The 19534-nt window shown below is 36.8% G+C and overlaps 1 protein-coding gene across 1 annotated transcript in view; it reads left to right on the top strand.

Annotated features, from left to right (window-relative positions):
• The window catches only part of LOC132560649 (DNA repair protein RAD50-like), a 63222-nt gene extending 43933 nt beyond the window's left edge, over positions 1 to 19289 (top strand). The window contains exons 14-27 of the mRNA XM_060225313.1: positions 5939 to 6113; positions 6521 to 7174; positions 7769 to 7846; positions 8947 to 9018; positions 10355 to 10470; positions 11935 to 12097; positions 13074 to 13238; positions 14831 to 14953; positions 15694 to 15872; positions 16764 to 16869; positions 17238 to 17396; positions 17694 to 17702; positions 18899 to 18983; positions 19252 to 19289. Of these exons, the coding sequence (XP_060081296.1) occupies positions 5939 to 6113; positions 6521 to 7174; positions 7769 to 7846; positions 8947 to 9018; positions 10355 to 10470; positions 11935 to 12097; positions 13074 to 13238; positions 14831 to 14953; positions 15694 to 15872; positions 16764 to 16869; positions 17238 to 17396; positions 17694 to 17702; positions 18899 to 18983; positions 19252 to 19289 (2122 nt within the window). The remainder of the gene's footprint in view (positions 1 to 5938; positions 6114 to 6520; positions 7175 to 7768; positions 7847 to 8946; positions 9019 to 10354; positions 10471 to 11934; positions 12098 to 13073; positions 13239 to 14830; positions 14954 to 15693; positions 15873 to 16763; positions 16870 to 17237; positions 17397 to 17693; positions 17703 to 18898; positions 18984 to 19251) is intronic.
• Positions 19290 to 19534: the final 245 nt, after the last annotated feature.

Raw genomic sequence — 19534 nt, 5'->3', positions numbered from 1 at the left:
TACTTAGATACAATGGATAAACCAGAAACGCCGGAGGTTGGAGCTAGACGTCAGAAACTTATTAAAGCTCTGGAGACAATTAATGATCTCTTTGGCAAAGCCATCAACAGGTAATGAGCTCTATACCTTATATACAGCTGGTACTGGGGTTATATTAGACGTTGATTTCCTCAGGTATCTCATCATCCATACATGTTATTATGTGATTTATAATTTCTGGCCTCATTGTTAGCGTTGTGAATTTTCTGTGGAAGTTTTCGGTATGGTATTTTGTTGTGTCCTGTACACAGAGTATGTAACATAATATCATACATGTTATACAGGTTTTTGTCTTCAGCTAGGGATTCATGAGGTACAGTTTTATGGTACAGTTTTATGTATATGTATATACCTGCTGTTTGAAATAGATATAATTTACCCCCTCAATGTTAACCTATATATTCTACTGAAAAATATGTCATCTCTCAACAAAGGGATTTATATAACTGGAATTAAAATAGAATTCATCCAAATTTATATATACCTGTAGATGATAGACCTGTTTACCTTTGTAATAAGATACTCATTATACCTGTTATCACACTTAGATAAAACTATTAGGAATCTTGGCAAGTTGCCAAGAGCTAATTAGGCATTAGACTATTGGTTTGATCTGAGCAGTAATACACCTGGTAGTTACCTGAAGTTAACAAAGATTTATGAATGACCTTATTGTGTAGCATGTTACAAATTAACACTATCAAATAGGTGACCTAGCAGAACATGATACTTATTGAGACTACATTGAAACTTACATAAATAGTTTACAGGTGAAGGTACAGATTGAAATTTGTCACATGTGTCATACAGGTACAGAAATTATAGGTAGTACACATGTTTACAGGATCTGTAGGTACACTTTAGGTAGTACACATGTTTACAGGATCTGTAGGTACACTTTAGGTAGCTTACATGTTTAGAGGATCTGTAGGTACACTTTAGGTAGTACACATGTTTACAGGATCTGTAGGTACACTTTAGGTAGTACACATGTTTACAGGATCTGTAGGTACACTTTAGGTAGCTTACATGTTTAGAGGATCTGTAGGTACACTTTAGGTAGTACACATGTTTACAGGATCTGTAGGTACACTTTAGGTAGTACACATGTTTACAGGATCTGTAGGTACACTTTAGGTAGTACACATGTTTACAGGATCTGTAGGTACACTTTAGGTAGCTTACATGTTTAGAGAATCTGTAGGTACACTTTAGGTAGTACACATGTTTAGAGAATCTGTAGATACACTTTAGGTAGTACACATGTTTAGAGGATATGTATATACACTTGAGGTAGTACACATGTTTACAGGATCTGTAGGTACACTTTAGGTAGTACACATGTTTAGAGAATCTGTAGATACACTTTAGGTAGTATACATGTTTATAGGATCTGTAGGTACACTTTAGGTAGCTTACATGTTTAGAGAATCTGTAGGTACACTTTAGGTAGAACGCAGGTTTACAGGATCTGTAGATACACTTTAGGTAGTACACATGTTTATAGGATCTGTAGGTACACTTTAGGTAGCTTACATGTTTAGGGGATCTGTAGGTACACTTTAGGTAGCTTACATGTTTAGAGGATCTGTAGGTACACTTTAGATAGTACACATGTTTACAGGATCTGTAGGTACACTTTAGGTAGTACACATGTTTACAGGATCTGTAGGTACACTTTAGGTAGTTTACATGTTTAGAGGATCTGTAGGTACACTTTAGGTAGTTTACATGTTTAGAGGATCTGTAGGTACACTTTAGGTAGCTTACATGTTTAGGGGATCTGTAGGTACACTTTAGGTAGCTTACATGTTTAGAGGATCTGTAGGTACACTTTAGATAGTACACATGTTTAGAGGATCTGTAGGTACACTTTAGGTAGTACACATGTTTACAGGATCTGTAGGTACACTTTAGGTAGCTTACATGTTTAGAGAATCTGTAGGTACACTTTAGGTAGTACACATGTTTAGAGAATCTGTAGATACACTTTAGGTAGTACACATGTTTAGAGGATATGTATATACACTTGAGGTAGTACACATGTTTACAGGATCTGTAGGTACACTTTAGGTAGTACACATGTTTAGAGAATCTGTAGATACACTTTAGGTAGTATACATGTTTATAGGATCTGTAGGTACACTTTAGGTAGCTTACATGTTTAGAGAATCTGTAGGTACACTTTAGGTAGAACGCAGGTTTACAGGATCTGTAGATACACTTTAGGTAGTACACATGTTTATAGGATCTGTAGGTACACTTTAGGTAGCTTACATGTTTAGGGGATCTGTAGGTACACTTTAGGTAGCTTACATGTTTAGAGGATCTGTAGGTACACTTTAGATAGTACACATGTTTACAGGATCTGTAGGTACACTTTAGGTAGTACACATGTTTACAGGATCTGTAGGTACACTTTAGGTAGTTTACATGTTTAGAGGATCTGTAGGTACACTTTAGGTAGTTTACATGTTTAGAGGATCTGTAGGTACACTTTAGGTAGCTTACATGTTTAGGGGATCTGTAGGTACACTTTAGGTAGCTTACATGTTTAGAGGATCTGTAGGTACACTTTAGATAGTACACATGTTTAGAGGATCTGTAGGTACACTTTAGGTAGTACACATGTTTAGAGGATCTGTAGGTACACTTTAGGTAGTACACATGTTTAGAGGATCTGTAGGTACACTTTAGGTAGAACGCAGGTTTACAGGATCTGTAGGTACACTTTAGGTAGTACACATGTTTAGAGGATCTGTAGGTACACTTTAGGTAGTTTACATGTTTAGAGGATCTGTAGGTACACTTTAGGTAGTACACATGTTTAGAGAATCTGTAGATACACTTTAGGTAGTACACATGTTTAGAGGATCTGTAGGTACACTTTAGGTAGTTTACATGTTTAGAGGATCTGTAGGTACACTTTAGGTAGTTTACATGTTTAGAGGATCTGTAGGTACACTTTAGGTAGTTTACATGTTTAGAGGATCTGTAGATACACTTTAGGTAGCTTACATGTTTAGAGAATCTGTAGATACACTTTAGGTAGTACACATGTTTAGAGGATCTGTAGATACACTTTAGGTAGGTTACATGTGTATAGGATCTGTAGATACACTTTAGGTAGAACACATGTTTAGAGGATCTGTAGATACACTTTAGGTAGAACACATGTTTAGAGGATCTGTAGATACACTTTAGGTAGTTTACATGTTTAGAGAATCTGTAGATACACTTTAGGTAGCTTACATGTTTAGGGGATCTGTAGGTACACTTTAGGTAGCTTACATGTTTAGAGGATCTGTAGGTACACTTTAGATACACTTTAGGATAGGTACACTTTACATCTTTAGAGAATCTGTAGGTACACTTTAGGTAGTACACATGTTTAGAGAATCGGTAGGTACACTTTAGGTAGTACACATGTTTAGAGAATCTGTAGGTACACTTTAGGTAGTACACATGTTTAGAGGATCTGTAGGTACACTTTAGGTAGTACACATGTTTAGAGAATCTGTAGATACACTTTAGGTAGTACACATGTTTAGAGGATCTGTAGGTACACTTTAGGTAGTTTACATGTTTAGAGGATCTGTAGGTACACTTTAGGTAGTTTACATGTTTAGAGGATCTGTAGTTACACTTTAGGTAGTACACATGTTTAGAGAATCTGTAGATACACTTTAGGTAGTACACATGTTTACAGGATCTGTAGATACACTTTAGGTAGAACACATGTTTAGAGGATCTGTAGATACACTTTAGGTAGTTTACATGTTTAGAGAATCTGTAGATACACTTTAGGTAGGTTACATGTTTAGAGGATCTGTAGATACACTTTACATGTAGAGTAGAACACATGTTTAGAGAATCTGTAGATACACTTTAGGTAGAACACATCTTTAGAGAATCTGTAGGTACACTTTAGGTAGTACACATGTTTAGAGAATCGGTAGGTACACTTTAGGTAGTACACATGTTTAGAGAATCTGTAGGTACACTTTAGGTAGTACACATGTTTAGAGGATCTGTAGGTACACTTTAGGTAGCTTACATGTTTAGAGAATCTGTAGATACACTTTAGGTAGTTTAGAGAATCTGTAGGTATGTTACACATGTTTAGAGAATCTGTAGATACACTTTAGGTAGTAGATGTTTACACTTTAGGTAGAACACATGTTTAGAGAATCTGTAGGTACACTTTAGGTAGCTTACATGTTTAGAGAATCTGTAGATACACTTTAGGTAGTTTACATGTTTAGAGTAGACACTTTAGGTAGAACACATGTTTAGAGAATCTGTAGGTACACTTTAGGTAGTATACATGTTTAGAGAATCTGTAGGTACACTTTAGGTAGTACACATGTGTAGAGGATCTGTAGGTACACTTTAGGTAGTACACATGTTTAGAGAATCTGTAGGTACACTTTAGGTAGTACACATGTTTAGAGGATCTGTAGGTACACTTTAGGTAGTACACATGTTTACAGGATCTGTAGGTACACTTTAGGTAGCTTACATGTTTAGAGGATCTGTAGGTACACTTTAGGTAGTACACATGTTTAGAGAATCTGTAGATACACTTTAGGTAGTCTAAATGTTTAGAGGATCTGTAGATACACTTTAGGTAGAACACATGTTTAGAGAATCTGTAGGTACACTTTAGGTAGCTTACATGTTTAGAGAATCTGTAGATACACTTTAGGTAGTTTACATGTTTAGAGGATCTGTAGATACACTTTAGGTAGAACACATGTTTAGAGAATCTGTAGGTACACTTTAGGTAGTATACATGTGTAGAGAATCTGTAGGTACACTTTAGGTAGTACACATGTGTAGAGGATCTGTAGGTACACTTTAGGTAGTACACATGTTTAGAGAATCTGTAGGTACACTTTAAGTAGAACACATGTTTAGAGAATCTGTAGGTACACTTTAAGTAGAACACATGTTTAGAGAATCTGTAGATACACTTTAGGTAGAACACATCTTTAGAGAATCTGTAGGTACACTTTAGGTAGCTTACATGTTTAGAGAATCTGTAGGTACACTTTAGGTAGCTTACATGTTTAGAGAATCTGTAGATACACTTTAGGTAGGTTACATGTTTAGAGGATCTGTAGATACACTTTAGGTAGCTTACATGTTTAGAGGATCTGTAGATACACTTTAGGTAGAACACATGTTTAGAGAATCTGTAGATACACTTTAGGTAGAACACATGTTTAGAGGATCTGTAGATACACTTTAGGTAGAACACATGTTTAGAGGATCTGTAGGTACACTTTAGGTAGTACACATGTTAAGAAACCCATCTCTTTTAATAAACATAACTGTACTCCTTAGGAGACAAAAGCATGTCTCTGTGAAAGAGCCTCACCTTTCCTGCATGGAAGGTTGCTATACACAAAGTCAGAAGTAATGAAGGAGAAAGGTAGAGAGAATATCAACAGATGCAGCAGATTTATGATAGTATCTATAAGCTTATCAAGGACAGGTCATCAGTATCGATGTATAGAAGTGTGGGTTGGTGATATTGACAGCTTACACACCATAGTCCGTTAATCCTAGTGCTTTTGCTGGAACACAGTCATGTAACACTGGATTATACTCAGGTGATAATACCTATCACACCTAATACAAAAACAAGTGTTTGATTACTAGTAATTCTCATCAGTGTCTCCACTAGGAATCAAACCCAGGACCTCTGGCTTACTAGTCTTACTCTCAACAGAAAGAGCTGAAGAGAAGTTCTCTTTTATTTAAAAACATGTTAAAAAAGGTAATAAATCATAACCAAGCAACCAAAATCAATTAAAGCTGTCTCAACAGCAGATCAGCTATAACTGGATAAGTAATTTCCATAGTAGATTAAATACTGATATTGTATTTACAGGTCACCGATCAAGACCTCATCCTCCGTAGATGATGTTCGTAGAGAGATTGATCGAGAGTCTTCCAGGATTCAGCAGGAGATAGAGAATGAGAGGCGGGCCAATTTGCCAGCATCAAGAAGGGATTCTAAATCCCCAACTAGGACACTTATTGACCTCAGCACTAGCATGGACAAGGTAAGGCACTGTTTGTAGGGCTTATAAGTCTATAGGTAGAGTAACCATGAAAATGTACAACTATGACTCCTTCGGGAGCAGAATGTAAAACATCAGTTGTGGTTTACAATACTTAACCCGAGCATGATTGGTAAACATTTCAGGTGCTAATGTTAACATATTGAAATGCTTACGTTCTCCAATTTATGTATTTGCAGTTTAACATTAACATATATGTGTATTGTTACATGAATTTACAGTAGGTATGTATATTTGCAGTAATGTATAAGATCATACCTGTGTAAATGTAAAGACCTACCAACGGAGCTACCTAGTCCTCATGATCGATCCAGTCAAGTTCCGCTACACTATCACAGTTTGAGTACATTTATGATACATTTGATGATGTTTTGTTCACTGTTTTACAGCCAGCCTTTAATGAGATAAGCAGTGAAAAGTCTGGAGGTCATGATTCCAATAAAGATATCTCCTCCCCTTTGGGTCGATCCAGTCCCACCCTACAGGACTATGAAGACTCTGGCTACAAAACACCTCCCAGGGCTCGCAGCCCCATTCTACGTGCACGAGACAGGATTAGTGGCATGCCTCCCATGCATCCTAAATCTGCCACATTCTCCAGAGAGGAATCACATAGGACAGTATCTTCCTCAAGGGAAGAACCATTTCGATCTTCCTCACCTAACCCAAAGTCTAGAACTTCTCTCACAGATTCACTGAGACCAGGTTCTCCACGGCTGGATTTCCCGGATCCAAAGAGGTCAGTTTCTCCCATCCTCCGAAGTGGTAGTTCGTCGTTCCAGGAACAAGATCCTTCCTCTAGCTTTTCCAGTTCCCGTGCTGGCCATGATGAAGAACCACATTCTCATGGTCCAGAGCTTATGGTGCCAGTCACCCCTAAATACCAGGATTTGTCTGTGCTACGGGCTCGCTCGCTTAGTCCTAAATCCAGTGACAGGCCAAGAAGTCCTCTACAAGGTGTTCTCAAGGATAAAACCTCTCTGACAGGGCCGCGCCCAGCCAGTCCCCGTCCTGGATTAGATCACTCCATGCGGTCAGAACTGGTAAGTTTTACTCTTGTCTTCATATTTAAGATATTAAAAAGTTGTAACAAGTATAAGCTTGTTTTTCTACCACTTGTGTATAGATAAGCTTCCTATGTCTCACCTGGAACACAAGGTTTTTTATCCCTTCAGTGATGAGATCTCAACACAAGGTATGCTAAATCTCATATAATTGAAAGAATTTATTAGTCAAGCTTGACATCATACCTGCTCATGATTGACTCATTAATGCAAGAAAAACATGTCAAATTACAAAAAATAGGACAGAGTGAAATGTATCTATCATTGAGGACAATATTGCAGATTTAGTGAAATTCTTGTAAAGGAACTGATTTAGTGAATTCTTCACTGGGAAACTTATGTAGTAAAATTTGTATACAGGAGACCAGTTAGTGAATTCTTCCATGGGAAAATGATTAATTGAAAATAGTTCCATGGGAACTGATTTAGTGAAATTCTTTCATAGGTAACTGATATGATTTACATAGAAAATTGATCCAGTGAAATTCTTACACAGGAAACTGATTTATGATTTTGAAAGAAATCTTAAACAACCATGTTCCTGATTTTTCAAAAGTGTGTGTTCCTTTCCAGTCTGTATCCTTTCAAGACCAGCTTCCCTCATCCTCACAGAGGTCACATGCAAGGTCACAGTCTGTTGAGGGTCGTTTGGTAAGTTTATGACATTATCATGTCCGGGCCATAAAACAGTGTTGTCCGTGTCCGTTCCGTCACTTCATGATTGAATATAATCACCGAACAACTTCGTTAGATTTTAGTCAAACTTTATACAAATGTGAATTATAACTAAACTTCAGACATCATTGCAGGGGCCCAAGGTCAAGGTCACCGTTGCTATGTGTAGAATATCATCAACTAAGTCATTTTAAACTCTTAGTAACTTTACTCTTGCTTGGAATTGGGTCAAATTTTTCTCAACAATCAAGTATGAATGTACTTTAGACATTGTTGTGTTTGAGGAGTCCAAAGTCAAGGCCAAGGTCAGCAGTGCTCTATAATTTTATGGAACACTGAATCTAATTTCACTTGGCAGAAGGGGCATTTATGTCCTACAGACATTTTCTAGTTAAACAAGCACCTGACTTATGTTCATCAAGTTATGTTAAAATCTTTAAACAGCTTGTTCTGAGAACAATCATCAATAGATATAGATAAATGGGTATTCTCCCTTTTCTGAAAGTACTTGTTGACTTGACTTGTAAAATTAATAGTCTGTTGCCTTGAAGTATAGTTTATGATGTGTCCCAGGAATTTTGATATATGCACAACTGCGCCATGCTGTCATTAGTGCTTTGGTTTTGGCAAAGAATCTTTTAGAACATCTCATGTTATAAGTTTAAAATTAGTCTAGAAATTAATATTCATGAATCAAGAAATTGCTCAGTGAGAAATTTGATGCCTTAATTTGCAATTAAAATTCTGTTGAAGGCAATATCTTCCACTTCATTTCTTAACAGCTACTACATGTATATGCAGGACAAATTGGCCACTAGTTAATAGTGTTCATTCTTAATACACTTCTAACAATCATAGTGTGAATCGTATACCAGGTAGTCTAAGACTATGCTAATTTTAATCTGGGTTGTCAAGCATTTTAGATTTAATTAACTTGTATGGTTCTAAAAAGATTTTAGAGAAAAAAAATTTAAAAAATGCTGTATTGAAGTGATATTTTAGTGATTGGGACACAACACAGTTTGTACGTAAGTAGGACTCACTCCGTATCTGAACATAGACCCTCTCTTTTTTAGGTGTCTGATCTACAGGGGGACAACAGTAATTTAAGGTTCAATCACCGACGAAGAAACTCCTATGATCCAGGGGTGAGTACCAGTAAACAGGAGACACAACAAGGACTTGACGTGGCAAATTGTTTTTTACCTTTGTTTTTACCTTTATGATGTATAGAAACTATTTACCTGTACAGAATGGATTAAGTTGCAAATCATTTGACTAGTGTATTAGGATGGTCAATGTAAGAACTGATGTGGACATCTTAAATAGTTTGGTATTACAACAGTGTTAGATAATATCTCAGATAAAAACATGTGCTGGAAAATAAGGAAAATATGATAAAAAGAAAACTTAAAATTTGGAAAAGGACATTAGTTATTGATAGTTGATATTATTTGGAAACAATTATTCCCTGTGTATATGAATAGATCAGATATACAGGTAATTGTTGATGTTCCAGCAGAGTGTCTGTTATTCCTGGTGGGCCTTACATGTTGTTGGATCAAATCCTTGGATCCTTCAGTCATTGATTCATTCTGCCTTTGTCTTCCAAATGTAACAGAGCTCATTGTTTATTTCAGTGCCTCCTTTAGGATTCAAACCTCAGACCCCTAACTTACTAGTTTAACACTCAACCAAACGAGCTAAAGAGAAGTTCACTGTAGCAGCGTGATAGATTGTACTCAGTTTTTACCAGGGTTACATATATATTTTCCCTCCAGAAAATAACTCATCCCTGAGTGTCCATTGGTTACAGCGATGTATTCTTGAGACCCTACATGGGCACCAAAAGGTCATTATTTATTCCTCCTGTAGGATTCAAACCCTGGACCGCTGGCTTACTATACTCGACCGATTAAGCTAAAGAGAAGTTCTCTCTAGCCAAGCGGTATATTGCGACTGGTATTGAACCAGGGTTACATACTTGCCCTCCAGGAAAGAACTTGTCCTCAAGTTCCCAGTGGTTACAGCAATGCTTGTGAAAGTAACGTTTAGTATTATTCCTGAGTCCTTACATTGGTTCCAATGTAACACAGGTCATTAATCATTTCCATACCTCCCCTTTAGGATTTGAACTTGGGGCCTCTTGTTTAATTCTCTGACACACAACTGATCAAACTAAGGAAAAGTTCTCTCTCGCCAAACAGTATGTTGTGGCTAGTATTAACAAGGGTTACACAAATATCAATGTCATGGATGATAGAGAAAAAGAACATAGGCTAAGGGAAGCAAATCTTAAAAATTTTAAGATTTTTTTGGTGAAGCAATCTAAATATGTTTTCCCCACTTTTCTTCACTTTGCCGAGTAATAAAGTTCAAATATAATTTCTTTTTTCAATATTTCATTGATTTCATGCATTTTATATGAGAAAGCATCAGGAAGATGAGTTGATATTTTGTCTAATGTCACTCCTTTGCTTCAAGGTGGACTCGGCAGAAGAGATGGAAAATAGCCGGGGTACGTGGAAAGCTTCACGAGCCGAGCTCCAGATAGCCGAGAAAAAGCTGAAAGGTGTTAATGCACAGATCGAGGATGCCAGGTAGGCTAACATTATTTTTGGCCTTTAAAGCTTGTAATAAAACTTTTAAAGCTTTGATGTCTCTCCATATTGAGAGACCCTGTGGACATGTAGGGAATGTCTAGTGTTAACATATTATGAGAGACCCTGAGAACATGTAGGAAATGTCTAGTGTTAGGATATTATGAGAGACCCTGAGAATATGTAGGAAATGTCTTGTGTTAATATGCTATGAGAGACTCTGAGAGCCTGTAGGAAATGTCTAGTGTTAACATGTTATGAGAGACCCTGAGAACATGTAGGGAATGTCTAGTGTTAACATATTATGAGAGACCCTGAGAACATGTAGGAAATGTCTAGTGTTAGGATATTATGAGAGACCCTGAGAATATGTAGGAAATGTCTTGTGTTAACATGCTATGAGAGACTCTGAGAGCATGTAGGAAATGTCTAGTGTTAACATGTTATGAGAGACCCTGAGAACATGTAGGAAATGTCTAGTGTTAGGATATTATGAGAGACTCTGAGAACATGTAGGAAATGTCTAGTGTTAACATATTATGAGAGACTCTGAGAACATGTAGGAAATGCCTAGTGTTAACATATTATGAGAGACTCTGAGAACATGTAGGAAATGTCTAGTGTTAACATGTTATGAGAGACTCTGAGAACATGTAGGAAATGTCTAGTGTTAACATATTATGAGAGACTCTGAGAACATGTAGGAAATGCCTAGTGTTAACATGTTATGAGAGACCCTGAGAACATGTAGGAAATGTCTGGTGTTAACATATTATGAGAGACTCTGAGAACAGGTAGGAAATGCCTAGTGTTAACGTATTATGAGAGACTCTGAGAACATGTAGGAAATGTCTAGTGTTAACATGTTATGAGAGACCCTGAGAACAGGTAGGAATTGTCTAGTGTCTAGCAGCTGTCCACTTCAAGCAAGTTTTTGAATATCAAATTTGGGCATATCTGTGGATTGGTGTCCTTATATACAGATATAGCAGATATTTTGTGTAATCTTTATTCATACTGAAGATGTTTGCTTTGTGTTTAATTTCACACAATCTTTACTGAACATGAATATTGAGTGGTTATGTTATCAATGGATGGTTGAATGGTGCAGTGGTAATATATTGGTCTTCCATCTTAACATCTGGGGTTCGATTCCACAGATTGACGTGGAAAGGCAGGTGGAAACCTTCCAGAGTACCTGGGTTTTCTAAGGGTACTCTGATTTCCTCTCAAATTAAGACCAATTAAATGCTTCAATCCGTGATTAATGTAAGCTTTAATAACTTGTTTCACATTTGTTGTAAAATAAATAAAATTTCTATATATAATTAATGTGCTTTATTTTCAGATATGTCATCTTTTGCCTGTTGTATTTTCATCAACTGTCTGTCATTTAGTTTTAAATTTGTGATAACAAACTGTTTTTATGACAAGATAACATTAGTGTGTAATTTTTGATGACAGGACTCAGCTTATGTTGACTGAGTTTAAGCGAGAGAACCTCCTGAAGGACTATGAACGGATGTCTGAAGACCTTCAGAGGAAGAAGAAAGAGATGAAGGAGGTTGAAGAACAGGAAAGGACTCGTATGGGAGACAGGAGGCGTCCCGACATGAATGATGACAAGGTAAGGCTCGTATGAAACCATTCTCATACCCATGCATGATATCTATTCTCATCCGATTTTTAGAATTCACTTACATCATGAAATAGAGATTTTAAAGAAAATGTGGCCACTCATGATATCAACTAAACTATCTACACTCTAGCAAAACATACCAAGTCATTTAATACTTAAGCTATCTGGGGCTACTCACTCAAAATATCGGCTTAACTGTCTACACTATCCTAAGCTACCTGGGGGGTACTCACCCAGAATGTCGGCTTAACCATCTACACTATCCTAATCTATCTGGAGGTACTCACTCACGATATGACTAAACTTTATAACCAGAAGTTAACCTGAGGTTCCACTTAACAGCAAGCCTAATATATTCACGAAGCCAGACAAGACTCTTCCAATTGACTCGAGAGATAAGTAAGAAACGACTTTAAAAATATATTACCAGTAAACTTTCCTTCAAGATGAGAAAAACTGACTCAAAAATCATGCAGGATTGTTTGTTTGTTTTTTCTAAACTCCATGAACAGCTGGGGTTGTTTTGAGATAAGGCCTCCTTGTATTAGCTTGAAGTTACTTCACTGAACAACAGATGTCAGATCTTTCACATGTCATTCAGAAAAGTTTTAGGATAAATGTCATCCCCATCAAATGTCATTCCCAACAACACAACCATGTCAGCACAGACCAGTCCATTTCTCAGCTTCCTGAGAAACACATACTAACACAGATAGAAAATGTTGAACCATGCAGTTAAGACAGGTATATTCTAAAGACATGGTCGATAAGTATTGGGGGTAAAATCATCAAAGAATTAAAACCCGGAATAAAACAAAAAGATGAAATTAAAAAATCTTGTGTGATTGAGACCCCGAAGACATCAGCTTTTGTGATTCAGAAAACTTCACCCTATGTTTATATTAAGACAAGTAAGACCTAGGTGATATCACTGGTCACTCTATTTGTAACCTTGTATTTGTAGACTCGTGACCTTGTGAAGGAAAATGACAGTCTCAAGATTCGTCTACGACAGATGGATGCTTTAGAGCTAGAGCGAGATGAAGTAGTTCGCCAGCTGGAGCTTGCCAAGGAAGACTTATTCAATGAACATCGTAAAGCTCGCAAGGAAAAGGAAGATCTCAAAGAGGTAGCTTAGTGAGATTTCATGTCACATGTTGTAGTAATAATCCCACCTATCCACTAGCATCCCAGTAAATATAACAACAAGGTAATGCCACTTATCCACTAACATCCCAGTAACTATAACTACAAGGTAATCCCACTTATAGCATCCCGGTAACTATAACTACAAGGTAATCCCACTTATAGCATCCCGGTAACTATAACTACAAGGTAATCCCACTTATAGCATCCCGGTAACTATAACTACAAGGTAATCCCACTTATAGCATCCCAGTAACTATAACTGCAAGGTAATCCCACTTTTAGCATCCCAGTAACTATAACTACAAGGTAATCCCACTTATAGCATCCCAGTAACTATAACTACAAGGTAATCCCACTTATCCACTAGCATCCCAGTAACTATAACAACAAGGTAATCCCACTTATAGCATCCCAGTAACTATAACTACAAGGTAATCCCACTTATCCACTAGCATCCCAGTAACTATAACAACAAGGTAATGCCACTTATCCACTAGCATCCCAGTAACTATAACAAGAAGGTAATGCCACTTATCCACTAGCATACCAGTAACTATAACAACAAGGTAATCCCACTTATCCACTAGCATCCCAGTAACTATAACTACAAGGTAATCCCACTTATCCACTAGCATCCCAGTAACTATAACAACAAGGTAATGCCACTTATCCACTAGCATCCCAGTAACTATAACAACAAGGTAATGCCACTTATCCACTAGCATACCAACAAGGTAATCCCACTTATCCACTAGCATCCCAGTAACTATAACTACAAGGTAATCCCACCTATCCACTAGCATCCCAGTTACTATAACTACAAGGTAATCCCACTTATAGCATCCCAGTAACTATAACAACAAGGTAATCCCACTTATCCACTAGCATCCCAGTAACTATAACTACAAGGTAATCCCACCTATCCACTATCATCCCAGTTACTATAACAACAAGGTAATCCCACCTATCCACTATCATCCCAGTTACTATAACAACAAGGTAATCCCACCTATCCACTATCATCCCAGTAACTATAACAACAAGGTAATCCCACCTATCCACTATCATCCCAGTAACTATAACTACAAGGTAATCCCACCTATCCACTATCATCCCAGTTACTATAACTACAAGGTAATCCCACCTATCCACTATCATCCCAGTTACTATAACTACAAGGTAATCCCACCTATCCACTATCATCCCAGTAACTATAACAACAAGGTAATCCCACCTATCCACTATCATCCCAGTAACTATAACAACAAGGTAATCCCACCTATCCACTATCATCCCAGTAACTATAACAACAAGGTAATCCCACCTATCCACTATCATCCCAGTAACTATAACAACAAGGTAATCCCACCTATCCACTATCATCCCAGTTACTATAACTACAAGGTAATCCCACCTATCCACTATCATCCCAGTTACTATAACAACAAGGTAATCCCACCTATCCACTATCATCCCAGTAACTATAACTACAAGGTAATTCCACCTATCCACTATCATCCCAGTTACTATAACTACAAGGTAATTCCATTTATCCATTGAACTGTATTGTAGGAGGTGGAAACGCTGAACATGAAGTTAGAAGAGAGACATGATGGTGATGATGTAGCTCTACGTCTCCACAAGATGGATGCAGCCTATAGACGGATGGAAAAGGAAAAAAATGAGATCATCCATGTAAGGATTTATGTGTCTTTATTTGATGTTCTTGTCTTAGTTGAAGTTATCAGGTTGTGACCATCAGAACACTTGGTCAGTATAAGTAGTGAGCAAGCCTTGTTTCTAGTAGAACTGATGAATTTTCTTCAAAAATTTAAGTCATGAACATCATTAGATCACTATGAAAACATTTCTTTATAAATTCTTAAGTATGGAGTGTTTCATATATTTCCTGTCAAATTGAATTCATCAGAAATGGATGTCATATGATTCTTAAATTTATCACTGAGAAAACTGAAATCAAACTTTCCCTAAAGATGACTCTAACAGAGACACAAGGTCACAAAAAGTTTGAATGATATACTTACCTCTACTAGATACTATACAATACTTGACATTCTGTAAATATATTTCTTCCTCATAAGATCATCTTTGGAATTATATATCATACTTTAAGCAGTGTTTATTTAGTGAGATCACTAGTAAATATAGAGGATTGTAAAGTTTGTCCTTCTGAAAAGCACACCTCTATGCTACAGAGATATGATCATACAGTCAATATTGGTCCAGAACTTCTTGTTTGTCCTTACTGTTCCTTGTATGTTCTGCTGTCCCCATGGTAACGCTTGAGTTGGGTATCTCTTGCTGTCTCTGTACTCCTTCAGTATCTGATCTACAATGAGTACAGATAACCATTAATCCTTCTGATAATAAATGATGATCTGTGGATATAAAACCATTATGTTCTGTCCTACCAGGAGAAGACTAAACTCTATGAGGAGTTGCGTGACAAGTCGAAGGCTAGCATGACTGAAGTTAAGCGCAGTGTCACTCGTGAGTCTGGAGAAATGCGAAATGAAATTGACGATCTTGGTCGTAAAGTTAACCTGCACCAGGAGGCCATCAAGGAGAGAGATGACATCATAGCTAACCTCAGGTAACCAAAGCAATGACTGAATTAGTCTGGTAACCATAATACCTTAGTTAACCTCCAGTAACCATAGCAATGAACAGTCAGGTAACCACAATATCACAGTTACCCTACAGTAACCATAACAAAGAACAGTCAGGTAACCACAATATCATAGTTAACCTCCAGTAACCATAGCAATGAACAGTCAGGTAACCACAATATCAAATTTTACATCCAGTAACCATAGCAATGAACAGTCAGATAACCACAATATCACAGTTACCCTCCAGTAACCATGGCAATGAACAGTCAGGTAACCACAATAACACAGTTACCCTCCAGTAACCATAACAAAGAACAGTCAGGTAACCACAATATCATAGTTTACCTCCAGTAACCATAGCAATGAACAGTCAGGTAACCACAATATCATAGTTAACCTCCAGTAACCATAGCAATGAACAGTCAGGTAACCACAATATCACAGTTACCCTCCAGTAACCATGGCAATGAACAGTCAGGTAACCACAATAACACAGTTACCCTCCAGTAACCATAACAAAGAACAGTTAGGTAACCACAATATCATAGTTTACCTCCAGTAACCATAGCAATGAACAGTCAGGTAACCACAATATCAAAGTTACCCTCCAGTAACCATAGCAATGAACAGTCAGGTAACCACAATATCACAGTTAACCTCTTGTAAATATGGCAATGGCTTTGTCACTTAGTCACGCACCTGCAACATTAAAGCTAACCACAGGTAACAAATAGCAATGACTTCATGACTTATTCAGGTAACCTTAATATCGTAACTTACCTCCAGTAACCATAGGAATGACTTTGTTACTTTGTACAACTTTGTTACAAAAAGTTTGACCAACATAACCAGAGTTAGCCTCTATTTTTCAGTGAGAGAAGTACAGATCTTCAGCAGAGGCTGACAAGGGAGATAACTACCAAGGATAATATGATGGAGGATCACAAACGTACACTTCAGAACCTTAGGAAAGAGATGGTAGGTTGTGAGGAATTGTAGAAAATTAGATTTTATTCTTAGATAATGACTTAGAAGAGAGCTCTGTCTCAGATGTAATACCTATAGAATTTATTCCCATCCTTTATCAAAACAGAACACTGTACAGTCTACAGAAAGTTGTCAACTTTTCTATACCTCTCCTCCGTTAATGAATCATTAAAATGCCTAAAAACATCATAGTGACCAAACTTCAACAAAGCAACAAGTCAGATTATTGTACATGAGAACATGGTGAACTTTCTGAAGTGAAAACTGAAGCTGGAAATTCAGAATACCAGGTAGTTTACGGTGGGAAAGCATGAACAGTATGGTTTACAGAAATTTCTGACTGAAATTTCTTTTTACAGGACTCGGCCATGATTCAGCTAAGAGAGAACATGTTTCTGGATAAACAGCAAGCCCTGGATACACTGCGTCGAGAACTCGAACAGGAACGCCGTGATACCACAATGCGTGCTGATGATAAACTTTCGCACCACATCACAGAACATGTGAATCTTGTCAAGGTAAGAGTTGAATGGTTATCTCCCCTTGTGTGTGCCTTCTCTGTTGAAAATAAGTCTGCAATTCTAAGGGTGAATTTGTTGTGAATGCATTGTTTCTTTTGTCTTGATGGTGAAGGGATTGATGAGAAAGTTTGTTTTGTTTTTATGTTTTTTTTGTGATGTTGAGATAAATTGTCAGTACGTTTATCACACGTAACGGTAACCATTGATGAGGATAAATGTTTAAATTGGTGATGGATATGTTGATACATGTGTAATGTGCTCAGTGTTAATCGTGTGTATATATTTGGTTTCCAGTATAAACAGGTATCACATGTGTTGTGTTTTCATGTTGTATTCACTCCTTGATTAACATGGTTTTAACTGCAATAATTTCTTGTTTTGGTAATAATACTGCCTGCACTGTTTGATATCCCTCAACACACTGTAAAGTGTTTCTGTAGAAAATGTTTGACTGATTGTGTGCACTGTTAGAGATATGAGCTCAGTATGTGTCACAGAAATAATTATCTCAGTGTAATTTTGAATTTGAACTGGTGTGTGTCTGCCGTTTATTTTTGTTCATCACATACAAGGATAACATTATAACTTTTCTAACACATTGTATGTTGAAGGAATTTTGAAAAAAAAATTCTAAATTAAAACATTTAATTTTTACACCAAATATTGCACAGTTTGTGATTCAAAAGTCAACTGCATATTTCATTGACATTGAAAGTCATTAGTACAATGTATGTAGTTTAATGAAAGAGAAAACACATCAGGATGAAAATTCATGGTTAAATATTATTTTTCTCATAGATATTAATCACTCCTACGTATAATAACATTATCAATTAATGCTGATCGTTGTAGGATTAAAGTAACATGACCTTGATGTTAATGTTGATAATTTCTATTACTTTACTTTCACACTGAAATTAAACACATACTTACTATCTTTTCTAAAAACATAACTAAACCAAACTTACAGATAGGTTTCCATCAAAAGTAATTTGAAAACCTGCTTATATTGGTATACAATGTATATCTTTACCTATTTCAACAGGCCTCCCATTAGCTCTTCATGTATACGTTTCTTGGGTTATTAAACCTTTATCATATCACAACTTATCTAAAATGACCTTCCTGTAAGATCTCTTTAGAATTACCTATAAATGGATTACTTGAGTGATCTTTTACATTTTGATAATTTGGTTCTGATTTACAACATCTATGTATCATTAGGGACATACATGTCTTGTTAGAGAGGTAAGTTTTGATTTCTATAAGAGTTATCTTCCTTTAATAAAATACTGAAAATTAATTTTCTTCATAATGTATTTCTTCTACACTCATTGATTTTGACAAAAATAATAAATAACAACAAAGAAATGTAAAGCTTTTCAAAACTTTTAGTTTAATTGAGATGATATTATACCATTTGACAGAATTCCATGTTTTCTTCTTGTATGTACAAAAATGTATGTATAAGGTTTGTGACAATACATTCTGTGTTTTAGGCCAAGGAAGATGAGATTTCTCGTCTGATTGACATGGTAAAAAAACTTGAGGAGGAACGACGGGATACTGAGAGGAAATTGAGGGAGGAAGCAAGAGAGGAGGTACATTTTAATTTATTACATAAAAGTAAAAAAGTATAAGCTTTTGACCTTAAGAAATTAGAAGCATATGCCTAGAAAAATCTGTGAAAGGATGGTCTGAGAATACCCTGTTACTTACAGGTGCGAACACAGGTGGAGCGGGAGGCACAGTCCCTTCATGCTGATCACCGCCTCCAGATGTCCCGAGAGCGTGAGCAGATGGAAAAGGAAGCTAAGGTGACATTACGAAAACTGACCAATGAGCTGGACGAGGAGAGGCGACAGAGGGAACACTTGGCAGACAAAGTAACTCGTCTTACCAAGGTAGGCCTGTCTCAGTCCAATGAGATCACCATATAATCTACACATGTTCTGTCAAAATTTTTGTTTAATTTGACTTGTTGGGCATGTGATATCTTACATGCAATAGTGCTGCCCCCGGCCATCATTCTGTCATAACATAGTCATTTTCTCAAAGCTGGAGGTGGATGTTGAACTGAGTTTTGATCTGTAATTGAGAAGATACAAGTCAAGCTAATATTTGGTTCTGGTGAG

This window comes from Ylistrum balloti, unplaced genomic scaffold (assembly GCF_031769215.1).
Source record: "Ylistrum balloti isolate Yb309-2 unplaced genomic scaffold, AGI_CSIRO_Ybal_v1 Utg371090, whole genome shotgun sequence".
Lineage (NCBI taxonomy): Eukaryota > Metazoa > Mollusca > Bivalvia > Pectinida > Pectinidae > Ylistrum > Ylistrum balloti.
Note: the sequence above shows the minus strand (reverse complement) of the source record. Positions and strands in the feature narration are given on the sequence as shown.